The 24,021-nt window shown below is 49.1% G+C and overlaps 1 protein-coding gene across 1 annotated transcript in view; it reads right to left on the bottom strand.

Annotated features, from left to right (window-relative positions):
- Window positions 1-18,585, bottom strand: part of LOC144605239 (polymeric immunoglobulin receptor-like) — a 40,982-nt gene extending 22,397 nt beyond the window's left edge. Inside the window, exons 1-3 of the mRNA XM_078420335.1 lie at window positions 18,463-18,585; window positions 15,939-16,256; window positions 5,118-5,435 (exon numbers count right to left, since the gene is read on the bottom strand). Coding sequence (XP_078276461.1) covers window positions 5,118-5,435; window positions 15,939-16,256; window positions 18,463-18,559 — 733 coding nt within the window. The 5' untranslated portion in view covers window positions 18,560-18,585. The remainder of the gene's footprint in view (window positions 1-5,117; window positions 5,436-15,938; window positions 16,257-18,462) is intronic.
- Window positions 18,586-24,021: the final 5,436 nt, after the last annotated feature.

Here is a 24,021-nt window from a genome sequence, read left to right as displayed (position 1 = left end):
CCAGGTCGCGGCCGTTTTTTTTCCTTGAATAACAATTAAAACGTAGTTTATAATCTCTACCATCACATTTTACCCGAGGAAATGACCCAAGGCACTGTGACTAGAGTTGCTGCCCGACAGCGCCGCAGACTTGGGTTTGATCCTGACTGTGGGTGCTGTCTGCACGGAGTTTGTATGTTCTGCCTATGACTGCGCGGGTTTTCTCTGGGTGCTCCGGTTTCCTCCCACAATCCAAAGACGTGTAGTTTTTGTGGGTTAATTGGCTTCTATATAATTGTAAATTGTTCCTCGTGTGTTGGATAGTGCTGGTGTAGGATAGTTCCTCGTGTGTAAGATAGTGCTAGTGTAGGATAGTTCCTCGTGTGTAGGATAGTGCTAGTGTACGTTGGTCGGCGCGGACTTATTAGGCTGTAAGGCCCGTGTCCACGCTCCATCTCTACAGTTCTAAAGTAAAATTCCCAACTAGTCTTGATCCATCACTCCCAATCGAATTTAATCTGAACACCAGAGTGAAGAAATTGCAAACGTTTACCTTTTAAAAGTTGTCACACAGGAGATGGAGACCGACAAGAGAAGCAGGGCTCCAAAGAGTGCCCATCGTAACACAGCCCAAACACGGCGAACATTCAGCATCACGTTCCTGGAAGTCCAAGAAAATATCATTACTTCCACACAGAGTCATCAACGATCAGCGCTGGGAAAACATTTGTCATCATATTGCGCATGGAATCATTCAGCGTGATCCAAGGTTGTGGCGTAGACATTGGTGAGATGTTTTGTACCGCAACATGCATCCACCCCTTGGAGGTGTTCCGTGACTACCTACAACGACAACTTAGATGTTAATGTTGGTGGTCAGAGTCAAACAGCACGGAAACAAGTCCTTTGACCCACTTTCCCCACGCCGACCAATATGCCCATATCTACACTCTTCCCATCTACCTGCCTTAGGTGCTAATATTGGAAGTACGATTAGTGAGTTTACAGATGACACCAAAATTATATCCTTTTGGATGGTAGACCACAGAGGGACAAGGATCAACTGGTATGTGGGGCAGAGAAGTGCCAGCAGGCCGGGGAGCTCGCCCCCCCCCCCCCCCGTCTTCCCCCCCGCCGCGGCAAAGTGGCGAGGTTATCTATGCGGCGTGTTTGAGACCCTTGTGAAGATAAAGTGAATGAAGTCTTTGGACATTTAATGTTTAAAAGCACGTTCTGTGCCATTTTAGTGAGGTATGGGAGATGCTTCAGTTGGGAGCGTTCTTTCTCTGTGTTGGGAGATTCTTCGTTCGGATCCCAATCCACAGATTTGAGCAAGGATCCGTCCGAGGCCACCATAGATGGACCAAGCACCTTGATCTAGACATGAGCCTTGCCCATGGAGATGCCGCCAGATGGTTGCAAGCATTCCCACGTTTATTTCATGCAGTCCAGGGTCCCACAAGTTGTGTTGCTTGCTTGATGCCAGAATTAAGTATGTCCCTTCTGTGTTTAAGAATCTGGAGTGGGAGGGTCATCTCCCATGGTCCACATCAGCTCCGATCACACAGGTCGGGCAAGGAAGGACATTTTGCTGGAGGATTTTGAGGAGAAGTTAGAACCACAAGAATGAGAATTGCCAGATTGTTACCTGAGCCTTGAGCAAATTGCCCAAAGTAAATAGAAGCAAAGTGGTCAAGCATTGCTCAAAGCATCACGAGATATACATGGGTTCCAATTCGCGAGACAACCACATCAACGCAGTAGATGAAAGAGAAGGTTAAATTGAAGAATAGGGCTTGGAATGTGGCGAGGATTACCGCACTGGGAAGTATTGAAGATCCAGCAGCGAAAGATTAAAAAGCCCATAAAGGGGACGATTGGTTTTGAGAGAAAAATTGAGTGTCACATCTAAAGAAAGTGCGGATGTTCTTTGGATATATAAAGGGGAAGAAGGAGGCTAAGATAGTTGTGGGACCGCCAGAGAACGACGCTGGTGCATTTATACCAAGAAACAAGGAGATGACAGATATGTTAATTCAATTGTGGGAACAAAGAACTGCGGATTATTGTTTATACTAAAGATGGGCACAAAGTGCTGGAGTAACTCAACGGGTCAGGGAGCATCTCTGGTGACATGGACAGACACAAAGTGCTGGAGGAACTCGGCTTGTCAGGCAGCATCTCTGGAGAATCTGGACAGATACAATCTGTGGAATTCTCTGCCTCAGAAGGCAGTGGAGGCCAATTCTCTGAATGCATTCAAGAGAGAGCTGGATAGAGCTCTTAAGGATAGCGGAGTCACGGGGTATGGGGAGAAGGCAGGAACGGGGTACTGATTGAGAATGATCAGCCATGATCACATTGAATGGCGGCGCTGGCTCGAAGGGCCGAATGGCCTCCTCCTGCACCTGTTGTCTATTGTCTATTGTCTTTTGCTGGAGTAACTCAGCGGGCCAGGCAGCATCTCTGGAGGAAAAGGATGGGTGTCCTTTTCGGGTCGGGGCCCATCTTGGTCTTCCGGTTGCCAACCCTGTCAACGTTTTTTTCCCATTCGCACACTGACCTTTTTGTCCTGGGCCTCCTCCATTGCCAGAGTAAGGCGACATGCAAATTGGAGGAGCCGCACCTCATATTATGCTTATGTAGTTGACAACCCAACGGTTTAAACGTTGAATTCTCTAAGTTGAAGTATTTTCTATGAACCTGCGCCTTCCCCTCCCCCTTTCTCCCATTCTCCTCCCTGGTGGGTGAGGGGCGGTCCCCCCCTCCCTATTTCCCCAGTGAGGGACGGCAGAGGTTCTGGTCTTTGTGGAAATGAGCCACAGCAGCAGAACCGGTGGGAGCTGGGACCTTCCGTGCGGCCGGTGACTGACAGCCCAACTCCCCACCCCCGTCCAAAGAAAGTTTTATTTTCCTGTCTTTTTTTTTACAAATCCAATAATGGCAGCGATGAACAGAAGAAAGACATTGTCAAGGCAATCGATAGAACAACCTGCCATAAGGATGTAATTGCCTTCCTGCAAAATACAAGAAAAAACAATGGCAAGATCATGGTAATAGGATTGATTCCCTCTCGAGTAACGCACCATGTGTTTCGATCCGATAAGTAAAAATGTGGAACTATACTTGAATGCAGTGCAGGTTAAATTCTAGAACAATATGAATAATTCTATTGATATCTAAGGAACTATAAAGTAGTTTAGTGTTTAGGGATATGACATGGGAACAGGCCCTTTGGCCCATTGAGTCCATGCCGACCATTTAGGGACGGTACGGTGGCGCAGCGGAAGAGTTGCTGTCTCATAGCGCAGGAGACCCGGGTTCGACGCTGACTACCGGTGCTGTCTGTACAGAGTTCTCCCTGTGATCGCAAGAGTTTTCTCCGGTTTCTTCCCATATTCCAAAGGCGTGCGGGTTTGTAGGTTAATCGACTTCTGTAAATTGTCCCGAGCGTGTGGAACAGAACTGTTGTATGGAGTGTTCGCTGCTCAGAGCAGACTCGTGGGCCAAATGGTCCATTTCCACGCTGTATCTTTAAACTGAGCTGAACTGAACTTAACTAATTTGTTCTCAGGTGAGGCTGAGTGGGCTCTTCGAGTTACTAACCTGTTTGGAGGTGTTGAAACGGGAGTCTCAGGGGAAATTGTTTCCTTGGGTGTTGCTGCATCCTGAGGCAGGGTGGTCAGAGTGGTTGTGGTGGAAGACCTTGTGCCGATTGTTGCAGAGTTGGTGGTGACCGTATCTGGGCGACGTGTTTGAGACCCTTGTGGAGATAAAGTGAATGAAGTTTTTGAACGTTAAATGTCTGAAAGCACGTTCTGTGCCACTTCAGTGAGGTGTGGGAGATGATTCAGTTGGGAGCGCTCTTGCTCTGTGTGGGGAGATTCTTGGTTCGAATCCCACTCCAGACATTTGGGCAAAGGTCCTTCTGAGGCCACCATAGATGGACCAAGCCCCTTGATTTAGACAGGAGGCTAACCCATTAAGATGCCAACAGATGGTCGCAAACATTCAGAGACTTCTTTCTTGCCCTTCAGAGTCCCACAGGCTGTGTTGTCTGCCTGCTGCTAGAGTTAGGCACATGTCTTCTGCGATGGAGAAGGACTTGAAGTGGGAGTGGGATGATCCATGCACTATTTGCATTATGCGGACTGAATTGGAAATAATGCAATTTGGTTGGTGGTATCTATCTGAAACATTAACCATCATTCTCTCTCCACAGATGCTGCCCGCCTTGTTGAATATTTCACCTTGTACTGTTTGTGTGGCTCAGTGTAAAGACTATATCACTCATCTCATGAGGATTCTTATTTCATGTGCTGGCTCAAAGGGCAAAATGGCATCCTCCAGCACCTATTTTCGATGTTCTATAAGTTCATAAGTGATAGGGGTAGACTTAGGCCATTTGGCCAATTGAGTCTACTCCGCAATTCAATCATGGCTGATCTATCTCTCCCTCTCAACCACATCGTCCTGCCTTCTCCCCACATTGCTTGACCCCGTACTAATCGAGAACCTGTCAAACTGCACTTTAAAAATACCCAATGACTTGGCCCTCATCGGAAACATGGTAAAGATTTCCCCCTGTACCTCGGTACAGGTGACAACAATAAACTGAGCTCATATGTCAACAATGTCTGTGAGACTCAAGGAATGGCAGGTGCTGGAATCTTGAGCAAATCACAAAGTGCTGGAGTAACTCAGCAGATCGGGCAGTATCTGTGGAAGGAATGAACAGACGATGTTTAGGGTTGGGAACCTTCTTCAGATTTTGTGTGGGTGGTGGGTGTCACAGTGACGGGCAGGGAGAGCGGGTGAGGGGGCGCCCCACCCCCAGCACCGTTGAGGGGCGGCAGAGGTTGTGGTCGTTGATCGATCATCTTTGGGGAAATGAGCCGTCAGCGGCAGAAACGCCGGTCCCCGTTCATGAGGTTACCCCCCCCCCCGCCCCCACACACTGCTCCTGGGACAGTGGGCTCTTGGTGTGACCCCATGGGCCGGGACACCAGTAAATGAGGTTCCCTCCCCCTCACCCCGACCCCCGGTGATGTGGCACCGAGTCACCATGACGACCGAGGCCGGGAATTCCCAGCTGGGATTTTCACAACTGTGAGAGTGAGGAGAGATCGTCAACGCACCTTCAGAAACCTTCAATGAGATGGACGTCTGTTCATTGGCTGCAAATTTTACTATCGCACACCAGTAGTGTCCTTCATCACTCTTCTCCAGGTTGTCGATGGTCACTGAAATTATCTGTTGTGTTCTGTTATCAGTCATCGATGTTCTCCCTCGGTGTGGGTCATCAGTAGAAACCACGGTACTGGAGAGACTGTAATAATCACCTTTACTCCATAGCTTCTTGTCGTCCCTGTATTTCTGAACATACCGACATTCCACAGTGACCGACTGCCCCAACACTCCCCTCACCTCGTTGGGTCCAGTTATTCCCATTGACCCTGTTGGCACATTAATGATGAAAGATCAATCGCACTGCATCAACACAAGCTGAGTTTTAACAATAAAAAACACGTCTTTTGTACTGTCCAGACAGGTCCATGGTTTCGCATAGATCATGGGTAGCAAGGAACTGCAGGTGCTGGTTTACACCAAAGATTGACACAAAGAGCTGGAGTAACTCAGCGGGGCAGGCAGGATCTCTGGAGAACCCGATGGGTGATGTTTCCTCTCCGGAGATGCTGCCCGTCCCGCTGAGTTACTCCAGCATTTTGTGTCTTTCTTCTTTTGCATCGATCCTGTTGCATTTTAATGATTTTACCGCTGGTGTTAATTCACATTTCACCAGGATTGTTCCCCAAGTTCCTGAATCGACCTGGCGCCCGGATCCTCCTTCCCTGTGGGCGTGGCTTGACCCGAGTGGTGGTCATGTGACAGGAAGCCAAACTGTCTCTCACTGACCCACCCTGGGTTCAATCTCAGTAAAACCCACTTCCCCATTGAACTAGTAAAAACAAGGAACTGCAGACGCTGGTTAATACACAAAAGGACACAAAGTGCTGGAGTAACTCAACGGGTCAGGAAATCTCTCTGGAGAAGGTGGATAGGTGACGATTCATAGAAACATATCAACATAGAAAATAGGTTCCGGGTAGGCGATTCGGCCCTTCGAGCCAGTACTTTGTGCCCCATTGAACGAAACGTCCCTGCCTGTGGTAGAAGGTGGATCCGCCTCTGATGTTTCAAACTCCACGTCCATCTGGAATAATCATGAGGTGTCTTTTTCACGCAAAGAGTGGGGGGTAGGAAAGGGTGGGGGGAGTATGGAACAAGCTGCCAGAAGAGGTAGTTGATGCAGGGAATATCCCATCACTTAAGAAACAGTTAGACAGGTACATGGATAGGACAGGTTTGAAGAGAACATGGACCAAACGTGGACAGGTGGGACCAGTGTAACTGAGACATTTTGGCCGGTGTGTGCAAGTTGGGCCGAAGGGCCTGTTTCCACACTGTATCACTGTATGGCGACTCTAACACATGTGAAACTCTGCAGATTCAGGAGCTGGGGTGGAGACACATCATCACATCAGTCCAGGACCGCTCACAAGCCACAAGACAAATGCCTTGAAGGAGAACTCGCAGGCTGGGGAAAGCACGGTGTGAAGAACAGCTCGAGCAGCAGAATCTGGTGTGAGGCGGTTGATTTTTCTTGGAAGGGAGAGATTACCACAACTTTTTCAAATGCTAAATTGGACAGTCAATGTGGTGCTTCCTCATTTGAGACGCCCGCCTGTTCCCAATGTGTGGCTTCCACAGGTTTTTTTCTTTGAATGTGCTAAGGTTTAGGTTCAACATTTCCCATTGCAGTGCCTGGAGGGAGTGCCGTGTGCCTTTGATCGACACAAAAATGCTGGAGTAGCTCAGCGGGTCAGGCAGCATCTCTGGAGAGAAGGAATGGGTGACGTTTCGGGCCGAGACCCTTCTTCAGACCGAGAGTGAGTGGGGCAGGAAGTCAAGAGATATGCAATTGGTAAGGCGTGAAAGCGACAGATCTAAGCAGATGGCGATGAGGAAATGTCGGTCGCGGAGCCGGAGAGCAGGAGGAATCGCAGAGGGGGAACAGCGAGGGAGGCGGTTGCAGAATTCTCGTCGGGGAGAGGAGGAGAACTTGTGTCCCGGGCTGAGCCACACCAAGGGCCAGCATTGACATCTAGCGAAAGGTCAGCGTGTGGCACTCTGGTCTCCGAGTCAGAGAGTCGTTGGTTCAACCCCGACTCCCGAAGCTCGTGGACTGAGGGAGCGCGGTACTGAGGGAGCTCGTCACTGCTGGAGGCGATGGCACTTTGCCGAGGCATTTAGCTGATCTGCCATCTGCTCTCTCAAGTCACTGAAAAGGTTCACCTGGAGATAGTTTGTACCAGAATAGTGGAGCAACCTTTCCGTTCTGCGGACAAGAGTTATCCCGACACCCAAGGTCAACAAGGCCAGCTGTTGGGTCATTTTCTACAGGGAGCTAGCTGTGCGCAATTTGGCTGCGCACAACACGACAACAATCGCTGATGGAAGTCTACAGGAACTAAGGAGTGTTGAGCAATTTATCATCAGGTCCCCACAAGGTGCAGAGAGGTCCGTGGTTACAAATAATTCAAGGCGCGAGTAAATAATTTTAAAGAACAGAGCATTTTGTAATACAACGATTTACCTGGTGTGAAGCCAAGAGCGACAAGAACCAACAGAGCGACTGTTCCCCTGGATCCGGGCCGTTTCTGGTGGGTGAATTCTCCCTGTGCCACCGCCATGTCTCGGCTGCGTTGGTTAGGTTTGGTCCCTGCACTGCGTCTGAGTTGCCCTCTTCCTCATTCACAACAGAAGTCAAACATTCAATTTCCGTTTACTCAGGAAATGACTTTGCTGTGGTTCGAGAGTAACTTGGCGACTCACTTGCCACCTCCCCCAGCCTCCTCACCACGGACACTGCAACTATCAGGAGGGCGCCGCAACGCTCTCCAGTTGCCTGGATTGGAGCATCTCATCGAAGCTCCGCTTCATCCTGGTGAAGTCTGCCCGCTTGACTGGCACTCTGTCCACCACCTCAAACATTCCCTTGCCCACCACCTCAACCCCCTCCCCAAATGCGGGCACAATGCGTCTGAACTTGTATGGGGATAGGAGGCAGAGATCAGACGTGTTTGGATGGAGGAATGGGCCGAATGGCCTAATTCTACTCCTAGAACTTGTGAACTTGTGATTTGTTTACCCACCTCAAAATGCGCGTCACTAATTTGTCCAGCATCGGAATTGAGGGTGAAAACTGGATCATGACCAATATATGGCAGAACAAAATGGAGGTGGGTCAAACGGAGGCAAGTGGGACGAGTGGACGACGGTGGCACGGTGGCGCAATCGTCGAGCTGCTGCCTTAGGCTGACATTCGGGTTCAATCCCGACTACGGTACTGTATGGAGTTTGTACATTCTGCCGTGACCGCCTGGATTTTCTCCGAGATCTTCTTATCAACCTCACTACTTCCTAGTTCTCAAAAATAGACACACAGTGTTGGAGTAACTGAATGGGCCAGGCAGCATCTCCAGAGAACATGGATAGGTGATGTTTGTTTTGTCATGACCATTCTTCAGGATGATTTGAGTAGGGGGGGGGGGGGAATGCTGGATGAGAGGTGGGGGCAGGATAAAGCCTGGGAAGTGATAGGTGGATACAGCTGAGGGAGAGAGGGTTGTTGGCTGATGGGTGGACGAACGTCAGAGATGGAAAGAAGATAAAAGGCTTTGAGATATGGAGGGAAGAGGGATTGAAATGTGAAGCTAGAGGAAAGGATATATACGGGTAGTCAGGGGGTATGGGGAGAAGGCAGGAATGGGGTACTGATTGAGACTGATCATCCACGATCACATTGAATGGTGGTGCTGGCTCGAAGGGCCGAATGGCCTACTCCTGCACCTATTGTCTATTGTCTATTGTCTATTGGGACAGAGGTTAGGGGAAAGGGTGGTTGTTGGTTAGTTACTTAAAACTAGAGAATTCAATGTCCCCCCCCCCCATTGGGTTCCAATCTGCCCAAGCGGACTATCTGATATTGCTGCATCTGTACTTCCTTGCGTCTTCTTCTTTGTCAACATATTTTGACGTGAGTTGCTCGCATTGTGTTGTAACACTGCTACACTGGTGATGGAGATGCTTGTTCTGGCTGATATTTGTGGGTTGGGTTTGCTGTAGGTGAAACTGCAACCACCTCCTGAGACCCGGGTTCCATTCTGAACTCCTGCGCTATCAGTGTGAGATTGCATGTTCTCCCTGTGACCCGGTGGGTCTCCTCCGGGTGCTCCGGTTTCCTCCCACATCCCAAAGAAGTGTGGCTTTGTAGGTTAATTGGCCCTCTTGTAGAATTGCACCCAATGTGTCGGGAGTGCATGCAAAATTGGGATAACGGGGGTCTAGTGCGATCGGATGGATCAATGGTCAGCGTGGACTCGGTGGGCCGAAGGGCCTGTTTGCATGCTGTATCTCTAAACCCGCATATGATTCGATGCCAAACTCTACCTGACAACGGTGCTGTGAAAAATCTTGAATCTTGTCCATCACCTTTAAGGTGCTGTTGAAATGCAAGTTGTTGTTGCATTATTGCAAAGAATTGCTCAATAAACGTTTAGTCAGAGGGTGGTGAATCTGTGGAATTCTTCGCCACATAAGGCTGTGGAGGCTGTCACTGGATATTTTTGAGGCAGAGATAGATAGATTCTCAATTAGTACAGGTGTCAGTGGTTATGGGGAGAACGCAGGATAATGGGGTGCGAGGAAGAGATAGATCGGCCATGTTTGAATGGCGGAGTAGCTTTGATGGGCCAAATGGCCTAATTCCACTCCTATTACTTATGACATGACAAAAATTCAACCATCTTTACTTACGCTTGATTACTTTCTTCAATATTCAATGTGCAGGGTTTTGCACAGCAATTCAATTGCTAATGAAGTTAAAAGTTCACATTCTGGAGAGCCAGCTTTGAGTTCTAGTCTACGTACTGCTGTCATTTGGGTGAATGTCACGATGCACAGAAGTGTCTGCAAACATTGGTGCAGAATTCGGCCATTTGCCCCATCGAGTCTACTCCGCAATTCAATCATGACGGGTCTATTTTTCCCTCTCCACCCCATTCTCGCCACAACTTTTGACTGCCTGAGTAAACCTGTCAATCTCCACTTTAAAAATACCCATTGACTTGGCCTCCACAGCCGTCTGTGGCAATGCATTCCACAGATTCACCACCCTCTGGCGGAACAAATTCCTGCTCTAGCGGTTATTTTAGATTGGACATAGGTGGGGTTGTGGTGATGCTGTGGGTCAAGGTGCTGAGATTTGGACATCTCCAACTGGTTAACAACCTCTCTGGCCCTGAAAAGCTCAACGGTGATTGTTTGGTGTCATTCCATCAGAATAAAATTATTGCTATAACGATTACCCTTAATTTCTAACTTATTCTTATAACGCATGTCCACAGCTCAATACTTGTAATCATTTAACCGGTTTTATATCCCAAATTCTCAATGGATCACTGGTACTTTATTGTCTCATGTACACCCGGACAGTGAAATTTCTTTTGCAGAGAATTCAGTAAAAATCTTACTTGATATATGCACAGTCGAAGCTAAGGACAAGATTACAGGAGACAGCACACACGAGTTGCCAAATTTCTGGCGGTATCTTATATTCTTAAAGATCACATTGTTAAAAAAGTGGCGTCTTATTTTGGGCTAAATGGGCAATTGTCGTGGGGACGGCACTGGGTGTGAGTTGCAGGGGTCGGCCTGGCCCGGCGATGTTGTCGGTGTCTCCACCGCCGCTCCGTGCCGTGCCGCTGCAGACCGTGTCGGATCCATGTGCTCGTCCGCGACCTCTGTGGGGCCTCCAGCGGCCCACTCGCACACCGCCCACACATCGACCAACGAACGCACCCTTTTCCCCGCTACACCCGCGACCACGGCCTCTATGCGCGGGTGCCTCCCGCAGCCGACCTCGGCAAACCCAAACGCATCCGAGGGAGCGGGAGGTGGGACCCCAGCCGGCTCACCGGCGCTGTTCCTCTTTCCCCATCATCTGCCAGGTCGCGGCCGTTTTTTTTCCTTGAATAACAATTAAAACGCAGTTTATAATCTCTACCATCACATTTTACCCGAGGAAATGACCCAAGGCACAGTGACTAGAGTTGCTGCCCGACAGCGCCGGAGACTTGGGTTTGATCCTGACTGTGGGTGCTGTCTGCACGGATTTTGTATGTTCTGCCTATGACTGCGCGGGTTTTCTCTGGGTGCTCCGGTTTCCTCCCACAATCCAAAGACGGGTAGTTTTTGTGGGTTAATTGGCTTCTATATAATTGTAAATTGTTCCTCGTGTGTTGGATAGTGCTGGTGTAGGATAGTCCCTCGTGTGTCGGATAGTGCTAGTGTACTTTGGTCGGCGCGGACTTGTTCGTCTGTAGGGCCCGTGTCCACGCTCCATCTCTGCAGTTCTAAAGTAAAATTCCCAACTGGACTTGATCCATCACTCCCAATCAAATTTAATCTGAACACCAGATTGAAGAGATTGCAAACGTTTACCTTTTAAAAGTTGTCACACAGGAGATGGAGACCGACAAGAGAAGCAGGGCTCCAAAGAGTGCCCAGCGTAACACAGCCCAAACTTGGCGAACATTCAGCATCACGTCCCTGGAAATCCAAGGAAATATCATTAGTTCCACACAGAGCCATCAACGATCAGCGCTGGGAAAACATTTGTCATCATATTGCGCATGGAATCATTCAACGTGATCCAAGGTTGTGGCGTAGACATTGGTGAGATGTTTTGTACCGCAACATGCATCCACCCCTTGGAGGTGTTCCATGACTACATACAACGACAACTTAGATGTTAATGTTGGTGGTCAGAGTCAAACAGCATGGAAACAAGTCCTTTGACCCACTTTCCCCACGCCGACCAAGATGCCCTTATCTACACTCGTCCCATCTACCTGCTTTAGGTGCTAATATTGGCAGTACGATTAGTGAGTTAACAGATGACACCAAAATTGTATCCTTTTGGATGTTAGACCACAGAGGGATAAGGAGCAACTGGTATGTGGGGCAGAGAAGTGCCAGCAGGCCGGGGGGCTTCCAACCCCCCCCCCGGCAAAGTGGCGAGGATATCAATGCGGCGTGTTTGAGACCCTTGTGAAGATAAAGTGAATGAAGTATTTCAACATTAAATGTTTAAAAGCACGTTCTGTGCCACTTTAGCGAGGTATGGGAGATGCTTCAGTTGGGAGCGTTCTTGCTCTGTGTTGGGAGATTCTTGGTTCGGATCCCAATCCACCGATTTGAGGAAGGATCCGACCGATGCCACCATAGATGGACCAAGTCCCTTGATCTAGACATGAGTCTCGCCCATTGAGATGCCGCCAGATGGTTGTAAGCATTCCCAGGTTTATTTCATGCAGTCCAGAGTCCCACAAGTTGTGATGCCAGAATTAAGTATGTCCCTTCTGGGCTGAAGAACCTGGAGTGGGAGGGTCATCTCCCATGGTCCACATCAGCTCCGAGCACACAGGTCGGGCAAGGAAGGATATTTTGCTGGAGGATTTTGAGGAGAAGTTAGAACCACAAGAATGAGAATTGCCAGTTTATTACCTGAGCCTTGTGCAAATTGCCACAAAGTAAATAGAAGCAAAATGGTCAAGCATTGCTCAAAGCATCACGAGATATACATGTGTTCCAATTCCTGAGACAACCACATCAACGCAGGAGTTGAAGGGGAAGGTTAAATTGAAGAATAGGGCATACAATGTGGCGAGGATTACCGCAATGGGAAGTATTGAAGATCCAGCAGCGAAAGATTAAAAAGCCCATAAAGGGGACGATTGGTTTTGAGAGAAAAATTGAGTGTCACATCTAAAGAAAGAGCGGATGTTCTTTGGATATATAAAGGGGAAGAAGGCGGCTAAGATAGGCGTGGGACCGCCAGAGAACGACGCTGGTGCATTTATACCAAGAAACAATGAGATGACAGATATGTTAATTCAATTGTGGAAACAAAGAACTGCGGATTCTGGTTTATCCTAAAGATGGGCACAAAGTGCTGGAGTAACTCAACGGGTCAGGGAGCATCTCTGGAGAATATGGACAGACACAAAGTGCTGGAGTAACTCAACGGGTCAGGGAGCATCTCTGGAGAATTTGGACAGACACAAGGTGCTGGAGGAACTCGGCGGGTCAGGCTGCATCGCTGGAGAATATGGACAGACACAAGGTGCTGGAGGAACTCGGCGGGTCAGGCAGCATCTCTGGAGGAAAAGGATGGGTGTCCTTTTCGGGTCGGGAACCATCTTGGTCTTCCGGTTGCCAATACTGTCAACGTTTTTTCCTATTCCCACACTGACCTTTCTGTCCTGGGCCTCCTCCATTGCCAGAGTAAGGCCACATGCAAATTGGAGGACCCGCACCTCATATTACGCTTATGTAGCTGACAACCCAACGGTTTGAACGTTGAATTTTCTAACTTTAAATATCTTCTATTAATCTGCCCCTCCCCCCCCCCTTTCCCCCATTCTCCTCCCTGTTGGGCGAGGGGCGGTTCCCCCCCCTCCCTATTTCCCCAGTGAGGGGCGGCAGAGGTTCTGGTCTTTGTGGAAATGAGCCACAGCAGCAGAACCGGTGGTAGCTGGGACCTTCCGTGGGGCCGGTGTCTGACAGCCCCCTCCCCTCCCCCGCCCGAAGGCAGTTTTCTTTTCCTGTCTTTTTTTTAACAAATCCAATAATGGCAGCGATGAACAGAAGAAAGACAATTGTTAAGGTAATCGATAGAACAACCTGCCATAAAAATGTAACTGCCTCCCTGCAAAATACAAGAAAAAACAATGGCAAGCTCATGGTAATAGGGTTGATTCCCTCTCGAGTAACGCACCATGTGTTTCGATCCGATAAGTAAAAATGTGGAACTATACTTGAATGCAGTACAGGTTCAATTCTAGAACATTATGAATAATTCTATTAGTATTTAAGGAACTATAAAGTAGTTTAGAGTTTAGAGATATGACATGGGAACAGGCCCTTTGGCCCATTGAGTACATGCCGACCATGCCGACCAAAAGGTCAGTGTGGAAGAGTTGCTGTCTCATAGCGCAGGAGACCCGGGTTCGACGCTGACTACCGGTGCTGACTGTACAGAGTTTGTACGTTCTCCCTGTGATCGCAAGAGTTTTCTCCGGGTTCTTCCCATATTCCAAAGGCGTGCGGGTTTGTAGGTTAATCGACTTCTGTAAATTGTCCCGAGCGTGTGGAACAGAATTGTTGTATGGAGTGTTCGCTGCTCAGAGCCGACTCGTGGGCCAAATGGTCCATTTCCGCGCTGTATCTTTAAACTGAGCTGAACTGAACTTAACTAATTTGTTCTCAGGTAAGGCTGAGTGGGCTCTTCGAGTTACTAACCTGTTTGGAGGTGTTGAAACGGGAGTCTCAGGGGAACTTGTTTCCTTGGGTGTTGCTGCATCCTGAGGCAGGGTGGTCAGAGTGGTTGTGGTGGAAGACCTTGTGCCGATTGTTGCAGAGTTGGTGGTGACCATATCTGGGCGGCGTGTTTGAGACCCTTGTGGAGATAAAGTGAATGAAGTTTTTGAACGTTAAATGTCTGAAAACACGTTCTGTGCCACTTCAGTGAGGTGTGGGAGATGCTTCAGTTGGAAGCGCTCTTGCTCTGTGTGGGGAGATTCTTGGTTCGAATCCCACTCCAGACATTTGCGCAAAGATCCTTCTGAGACCACCATAGATGGACCAAGCCCCTTGATTTAGACAGGAGGTTAACCCATTAAGATGCCTGCAGATAGTCGCAAGTATTCAGAGACTTCTTTCTTGCCCTTCAGAGTCCCACAGGCTGTGTTGTCTGCCTGCTGCTAGAGTTAGGCACGTGTCTTCTGCGATGGAGAAGAACTTGAAGTGGGAGTGGGATGATCCATGGACTATTTGCATTACGCGGACTGAATTTGAAATAATGCAATTTGGTTGGTAGGATCTACCTGAAACATTAACTCTCGTTCTCTCTCCACAGATGCTGCCCGACCTGTTGAGTATTTCAACTTGTACAGTTTGTGTGGCTCAGTGTAAAGACTATATCAATCATCTCATGAGGATACTTATTTCATAAGTGCTGGCTCAAAGAGCAAAATGGCGTCCTCCAGCACCTATTTCGATGTTCTATAAGTACATAAGTTATAGGGGCAGACTTAGGCCATTTGGCCAATTGAGTCTACTCCGCCATTCAATCATGGCTGATCTATCTCTCCCTCTCAACCACATCCTCCTGCCTTCTCCCCATATCGCTTGACCCCGTACTAATCGAGAACCTGTCATTCTCCACCTAAAAAATACCCAATGACTTGGCCCTCATCAGAAACATGATAAAGGTTTCCCCCTGTACATCGGTACAGGCGACAACAATAAACTGAGCTCATAAATCAACAAAGTTTGTGAGACGCAAGGATTTGCAGGTGCTGGAATCTTGAGCAAATCACAAAGTGCTGGAGTAACTCAGCAGATCGGGCGGTATCTGTGGAAGGAATGAACAAATGATGTTTAGGGTTGGGACCCTTCTTCAGATTTTGTGTGGGTGGTGGGTGTCACAGTGACTGGCAGGGAGAGCGGGTGAGGGGGCGCCCCCCCCCCCCAGCACCGTTGAGGGGCGGCAGAGGTTCTGGTCGTTGAGCGATCATCTTTGGGGAAATGAGCCGTCAGCAGCAGAAACGCGGGTCCCCGTTCATGACGCCCCTCCCCCCCCACACACTGCTTCTGGGACAGTGGGCTCTTGGTGTGGCCCCATGGGCCGGGACACCAGTAAATGAGCCCCCCCCCCCCCCCCTCACCCCGACCCCCGGTGATGTGGCACCGAGTCACCATGACGACCGAGGCCGGGAATTCCCAGCTGGGATTTTCACAACTGTGAGAGTGAGGAGAGATCGTCAACGCACCTTCAGAAACCTTCAATGAGATGGAGGTCCGTTCATAGACTGGAAATTTTACTGTCGCACACCAGTAGCGTCCTTCATCACTCTTCTCCAGGTTGTCGATGGTTACTGAAAGTATCCCTTGTGTTTTGTTATCAGTCATCGATGTTCTCCCTCGGTGTGGGTCATCAGTAGAAACCACGGTATCAGATGACAGGTAATAATCACCTTTACTCCATAGCTTCTTGTCGTCCCTGTATTTCTGACCATACCAACATTCCATTGTGACCGACTGCCCCAACACTCCCCTCACCTCGTTGGGTCCAATTATTCCCCTTGACCCTGTTGGCACATTAATGATGAAAGATCAATCGCACTGCATCAACACAAGCTGAGTTTTAACAATAAAAAACACGTCATTTGTACTGTCCAGACAGGTCCATGGTTTCACATAGATCATGGGTAGCAAGGAACTGCAGGTGCTGGTTTACACCAAACAAAGACACAAAGAGCTGGAGTAACTCAACGGGCCAGGCAGCATCTCTGGAGAACCCGATGGGTGATGTTTCCTCTCCAGAGATGCTGCCCGTCCCGCCTCCAGCATTTTGTGTCACTTCTTTTGCATAGATCCTGTTGCACTTTAATGCTTTTACCGTTGGTGTTAATTCCCATTTCAGCGGGATTGTTCCCGAAGCTCCTGAATCTACCTGGCGCCGGTATCCGCCTTCCCTGTGGGCGTAACTTGACCCGAGTGGTGGTCATGTGACAGGAAGCCAACCTGTCTCTCACTCTGACCCACCCTATGTTCAATCTCAGTAAAACCCACTTCCCCATTGAACTAGTAGAAACAAGGAACTGCATACGCTGGTTAATACACAAAAGGACACAAAGTTCTGGAGTAACTCAACGGGTCAGGAACTCTCTCTAGAGAAGGTGGATAGGTGACCATTCATAGAAACATATCAACATCGAAAATAGGTTCTGGGTAGGCGATTCGGCCCTTCTAGCCAATAGTTTGTGCCCCATTGAACGAAACTTCCCGGCCTGTGGTGGAAGGTGGATCTACCTCTGATGTTTCAAACTCCACGTCCATCTGGAATAATCACGAGGTGTATTTTTCACGCAAAGGGTGGGGGGTAGGAAAGGGTGGGGGGTGTATGGAACAAGCTGCCAGAGGAGGTAGTTGATGCAGGGAATATCCCATCACTTAAGAAACTGTTGGACAGGAACATGGATATGACAGGTTTGAAGAGAACATGGACCAAACGTGGACAGGTGGGACCAGTGTAACTGAGACATGTTGGCCGGTGTGGGCAAGTTGGGCCGAAGAGCCTGTTTCCACACTGTATCACTGTATGGCGACTCTAACACATTTGAAACTCTGCAGATTCAGGAGCTGGGGTGGAGACACATCATCACATCAGTCCAGGACCGCTCACAAGCCACAAGACAAACGCCTTGAAGGAGAACTCAGAGGCTGGGGAAAGCACGGTGTGAAGAACAGCTCGAGCAGCAGAATCTGGTGTGAGGCGGTTGATTTTTCTCGGAAGGGAGAGATTACCACAACTTCTTCAAATGCTAAATTGGACCGTCAATGTGGTGCTTCCTCATTTGAGACGCCCGCCTGTTCCCAATGTGTGGCTTCCACAGGTTTTTTTCTTTGAATGTGCTAAGGTTTAGGTTCAACGTTTACCATTGCAGTGACTGGAGGGAGTGCCGTGCGTCTTTGATCGACACAAAATGCTGGAGTAACTCAGCGGGTCAGGCAGCACCTCTGGAGAGAAGGAATGTGTGAGGTTTCGGGCCGAGACCCTTCTTCAGACCGACAGTGAGTGGGGCAGGAAGTCAAGAGATATGCAATTGGTAAGGCGTGAAAAGGACAGATCTAAGCAAATGACGATGAGGAAATGTCGGTCGCAGAGCCGGAGAGCAGGAGGAATCGCAGAGGGGGAACAGCGAGGGCGGCTGTTGCAGAATTCTCGTCGGGGAGAGGAGGAGAACTTGTGTCCCGGGCAAACTGAGCCACACCAAGGGCCAGCATTGACATCTAGCGAAAGGTCAGCGTGTGGCACTCTGGTCTCCGAGTCAGAGAGTCGTTGGTTCAACCCCCACTCCCGAAGCTCGAGGACTTAGGGAGCGCGGTACTGAGGGAGGTCGTCACTGCTGGAGGCGATGGCACTTTGCCGAGGCATTTACCTGATCTGCCATCTGCCATCTGCCATCTCTCAAGTAACTGAGAAAGTTCACCTGGAGATAGTTTGCACCAGAATAGTGGAGCAACCTATCTGTTCTGGGGACAAGAGTTATCCCGACACCCAAGGTCAACAAGGCCAGCTGTTGGGTCATTTTCTACAGGGAGCTAGCTGTGTGCAATTTGGCTGCGCACAACACGACAACAATCGCTGATGGGAGTCTACAGGAACTAAGGAGTGTTGAGCAATTTATCATCAGGTCCCCACAAGGTGCAGAGAGGTCCGTGGTTACAAATAATTCAAGGCGCGAGTAAATAATTCTAAAGAACAGAGCATTTTGTAAAACAACGATGTACCTGCTGTGAGGCCAAGAGCGACAAGAACCAACAGAGCGACTGTTCCCCTGGATCCGGGCCGTTTCTGGTGGGTGAATTCCCCCTGTGCCACCGCCATGTCTCGGCTGCGTTGGTTCGGTTTGGTCCCTGCACTGCGTCTGATTTGTCCTCTTTCTCATTCACAACAGAAGTCAAACATTCCATTTCCGTTTACTCAGGAAATGACTTTGCTGTGGTTCGAGAGTAACTTGGCGACTCACTTGCCACCTCCCCCCAGCCTCCTCACCACGGACACTGCACCTATCAGGAGGGCGCCGCAACGCTCTCCAGTTGCATGGATTAGAGCATCTCCTCGAAGCTCCGCTTCATCCTGGTGAAGTCTGCCCGCTTGACTGGCACTCTGTCCACCACCTCAAACATTCCCTTGCCCACCACCTCAACCCCCTCCCCAAATGCGGGCACACTGCGTCTGAACTTGTATGGGGTTAGGAGGCAGAGATCAGACGTGTTTGGATGGCGGAGTAGACTCGATGGGCCGAATGGCCTAATTCTACTCCTAGAACTTGTGAACTTTTGAACTGTTTACCCACCTCAAAATGCGCGTCACTAATTTGTCCAGCATCGGAACTGAGGGTGAAAACTGGATCATGACCAATATATGGCAGAACAAAATGGAGGTGGGTCAAACGGAGGCAAGTGGGACGAGTGGACGAGGGTGGCACGGTGGCGCTATCGTCGAGCTGCTGCCTTAGGCTGACATTCGGGTTCGATCCCGACTACGGCACTGTATGGAGTTTGTACATTCTGCCGTGAACGCCTGGATTTTCTCCGAGATCTTCTTATCAACCTCACAACTTCCTAGTTCTCAAAAATAGACACACAGTGCAGGCGTAACTCAATGGGCCAGGCAGCATCTCCAGAGAACATGGATAGGTGATGTTTTTTTTTGTCAGGAACATTCTTCAGGATGATTTGAGTAGGGGGGGGGATGCTGGAAGAGAGGTGGAGGCAGGATAAAGCCTGGGAAGTGATAGGTGGATACGGGTGAGGTAGAGAGGGTTATTGGCTGATGGGTGGACGAACGTCAGAGATGGAAAGAAGATAAAAGGCTTTGAGATATGGAGAGAAGAGGGATTGAAATGTGAAGCTAGAGGAAAGGGTATATACGGGTAGTCAGGGGGTATGGGGAGAAGGCAGGAACGGGTTACTGATTGAGAATGATCAGCCATGATTACATTGAATGGTGGTGCTGGCTCGAAGGGCCGAATGGCCTACTCCTGCACCTATTGTCTATTGTCTGTTGTCTATTGGGACAGAGGTTAGGGGAACGGATAGTTGTTGGTTAGTTACTTAAAACTAGAGAATTCAATGTTCCCCCCATTGGGTTGCAATCTGCCCAAGCGGACTATCTGATATTGCTGCATCTGTACTTCCTTGTGTCTTCATGTTTGTCAACCTATTTTGACGTGAGTAGCTCGCATTGTGTTGTAACACTGCTACACTGGTGATGGAGAGGCTTGTTCTGTGTGATATTTGTGGGTTGGGTTTGCTGTAGGTGAAACTGCAACCACCTCCTGAGACCCGGGTTCGATTCTGACCTCCGGCGCTATTAGTGTGAGATTGCATGTTCTCCCTGTGACCCGGTGCGTCTCCTCCGGGTGCTCCGGTTTCCTCCGACATCCCAAAGACGTGTGGCTTTGTAGGTTAATTGACCCTCTTGTAGAATTGCACCCAATGTGTAGGGAGTGCATGCAAAAGTGGGATAACGGGAGGCTAGTGTGAACGGGAGGATCGAGGGTCAGTGCGCACTCGGTGGGCCGAAGGGCCTGTTTCCATGCTGTATCTCTAAACCCGCATATGATTCGATGCTAAACTCTACCTGACAACGGTACTGTGAAGAACCTTGAAACTTTTCCATCATGTTTAAATTGCTGTTGAAATGCAAGTTGTTGTTGCATTATTGCAAAGAATTGCTCAATAAACCTTTAGTCAGAGGGTGGTGAATCTGTGGAATTCTTTGCCACAGAAGGCTGTGGAGGCTGTCAATGGATATTTTTAAGGCAGGGATAGATACATTCTCAATTAGTACAGGTGTCAGTGGTTAAGGGGAGAACGCAGGATAATGGGGTGCGGAGGAAGAGATAGATCAGCCATGTTTGAATGGCGGAGTAGATTTGATGGGCCAAATGGCCTAATTCTACTCCTATCACTTATGACCTTATGACAAAAATTCAGCCATCTTTACTTACGCTGGATTATTTTCATCAATATTCAATGGGCAGGGTTTTGCACAGCAATTCAATTGCTAATGAAGTTAAAAGATCACATTCTGGAGAGCCAGCTTTGAGTTCTAGTCAACGTACTGCTGTCTTTTGGGCGAATGTCAGGATGGACAGAAGTGTCTGCAAACATTGGTGCAGAATTCGGCCATTTGCCCCATCGAGTCTACTCCGCCATGCAATCATGATTGGTCTATCTTACCCTCTCCACCCCATTCTCCCCACAACCTTTGACTGCCTGAGTAAACCTGTCAATCTCCACTTTAAAAATACCCATTGACTTGGCCTCCACAGCCGTCTGTGGCAATGCATTCCACAGATTCACCACCCTCTGGCGGAAGAAATTTCTCCTCAAGCGGTCATTTTAGATTGGACATAGGTGGGGTTGTGGTGATGCTGTGGGTTCAAGGTGCTGAGATTTGTTCATCTCCAACTGGTGAACACCCTCTCTGGCCCTGAAAAGCTCAAAATTATTGTTTGGTGCCATTCCATCAGAATAACAATATTGATATAACGATTACCCTTAATTTCTAACTTATTCTTATAACGCATGTCCACAGTTCAATACTTGTAATCATTTAACCGTTTTTATATCCCCATTGCTCAATGGACCAATGGTACTTTATTGTCTCATGTACACCCGGACAGTGAAATTTCTTTTGCATAGAATGCAGTAAAAATCTTACTTGATATAAGCCCAGTCGAAGCTAAGGACAAGATTACAGGAGACAGCACACACGAGTTGCCACATTTCTGGCGGTATCTTATATTCTTAAAGATCACATTGTTAAAGAAGTAGCGTCTTATTTTGGGCTAAAGGGCCAGTTGTCGTGGGGACAGCACTGGGTGTGAGTTGCAGGGGTCGGCGTGGCCTGGCGATGTTGTCGGTGTCTCCACCGCCGCTCCGTGCCGTGCCATTCCGTGCCGCTGCAGACCGTGTCGGATCCATGCGCTCGTCCCCGACCTCTGTGGGGCCTCCAGCGGCCCACTCGCACTCCGCCCACACATCGACCCTCGAACGCACCCTTTTCCCCGTTCCTCCCGCGACCACGGTCTTATGCGCGGGTGCCTCCCGCAGCCGACCTCGGCAAACCCAAACGCATCCGAGGGAGCGGGAGGTGGGACCCCAGCCAGCTCACCAGCGCTGTTCCTCTTCCCCCTCCATCTGCAAGGTCGCGGCCGTTTTTTTCCTTGAATAACAATTAAAACGCAATTTATAATCTCTACCATCAGATTTTACCCGAGGGAATGACCCAAGGCACAGTGACGCCGCGCTAGAGTTGCTGCCCGACAGCGCCGGAGACTTGGATTTGATCCTGACTGTGGGTGCTGTCTGCACGGAGTTTGTATGTTCTGCCTATGAGTGCGCGGGTTTTCTCCGGGTGCTCCGGTTTCCTCCCACAATCCAAAGACGTGTAGATTTGAGGGTTAATTGGCTTCTATATGATTGTAAATTGTCGCTCGTGTGTAGGATAGTGCTCGTGTAGGATAGTCCTTGGTGTGTAGGATAGTGCCGATCGTTGGTCGGCGCGGACTTGTTCGGCTGTAGGGCCCGTGTCCACGCTCCATCTCTACAGTTCTAAAGTAAAATTCCCAACTAGTCTTGATCCATCACTACCAATCGAATTTAATCTGAACACCAGAGTGAAGAGATTGCAAACGTTTACCTTTTAAAAGTTGTCACACAGGAGTTGGAGACCGACAAGAGAAGCAGGGCTCCGAAGAGTACCCAGCGTAACACAGCCCAAACACGGCGAACATTCAGCATCACGTCCCTGGAAATCCAAGGAAATATCATTACTTCCACACAGAGTCATCAAAGTTCTGGACTTTGTGGAAATGAGCCACAGCAGCAGAACCGCTGGTAGCTGGGACCTTCCGTGGGGCCGGTGTCTGACAGCCCAACCCCCCTCCCCGCCGCCCGAAGGCAGTTTTCTTTTCCTGTCTTTTTTTTTACAAATCCAATAATGGCAGCGATGAACAGAAGAAAGACAATTGTCAAGGCAATCGATAGAACAACCTGCCATAAAGATGTAATTGCCTCCCTGCAAAATACAAGAAAAAACAATGGCAAGCTCATAGTAAAGGACCGATTCCCTCTCGAGTAACGCACCATGTGTTTCGAACCGAAAAGTAAAAATGTGGAACTATACTTGAATGCAGTGCAGGTTAAATTCTAGAACATTATGAATAATTCTATTGGTATCTAAGGAACTATAAAGTAGTTTAGAGTTTAGAGATATGACATGGGAACAGGCCCTTTGGCCCATTGAGTCAATGCCGACCATTTAGGGACGGTACGGTGGCGCAACGGATGAGTTGCTGTCTCATAGCGCAGGAGACCCGGGTTCGATCCTGACTACCGGTGCTGTCTGTACAGAGTTTGTACGTTCTCCCTGTGATCGTAAGTGTTTTCTCCGGTTTCATCCCATATTCCAAAGGCGTGCGGGTTTGTAGGTTAATCGACTTCTGTAAATTGTCCCGAGCGTGTGGAACAGAACTGTTGTATGGAGTGTTCGCTGCTCAGAGCAGACTCGTGGGTCAAAGGGCCCATTTCCACGCTGTATCTTTAAACTGAGCTGAACTGAACTGAACTAATTTGTTCTCAGGTGAGGCTGAGTGGGCTCTTCGAGTTACTAACCTGTTTGGAGGTGTTGAAACGGGAGTCTCAGGGGAACTTGTTTCCTTGGTGGTTGGTGCATCATGAGGCAGGGTGGTCAGAGTGGTTGTGGTGGAAGACCTTGCGCTGATTGTTGCAGAGGTGGTGGTGACCATATCTGGGCGGCGTGTTTGAGACCCCTGTGGAGATAAAGTGAATGATGTTTTTGAACGTTCAATGTCTGAAAGCACGTTCTGTGCCACTTCAGTGAGGTGTGGGAGATGATTCAGTTGGGAGCGCTCTTGCTCTGTGTGGGGAGATTCCTGGTTCGAATCCCACTCCAGACATTTGGGCAAAGATCCAACTGAGGCCACCATAGATGTACCAAGCCCCTTGAGTTAGACAGGAGGCTCGCCCATTAAGATGCCAACAGATGGTCGCAAGCATTCAGAGACTTCTTTCTTGCCCTTCAGAGTCCCACAGGCTGTGTTGTCTGCCTGCTGCTGGAGTTAGACACATGTCCTCTGCGATGGAGAAGAACCTGAAGTGGGAGTGGGAGGATCCATGGACTATTTGCATTACGCGGACTGAATTGGAAGTAATGCAATTTGGTTGGTGGTATCTACCTGAAACATTAACTCTCGTTCTCTCTCCACAGATGCTGCCCGCCTTGTACAGCTTGTGTGGCTCAGTGTAAAGACT

This window comes from Rhinoraja longicauda, chromosome 24 (assembly GCF_053455715.1).
Source record: "Rhinoraja longicauda isolate Sanriku21f chromosome 24, sRhiLon1.1, whole genome shotgun sequence".
Classification (NCBI taxonomy): domain Eukaryota; kingdom Metazoa; phylum Chordata; class Chondrichthyes; order Rajiformes; family Arhynchobatidae; genus Rhinoraja; species Rhinoraja longicauda.
This window is presented reverse-complemented; position numbering and strand designations above follow the sequence as displayed.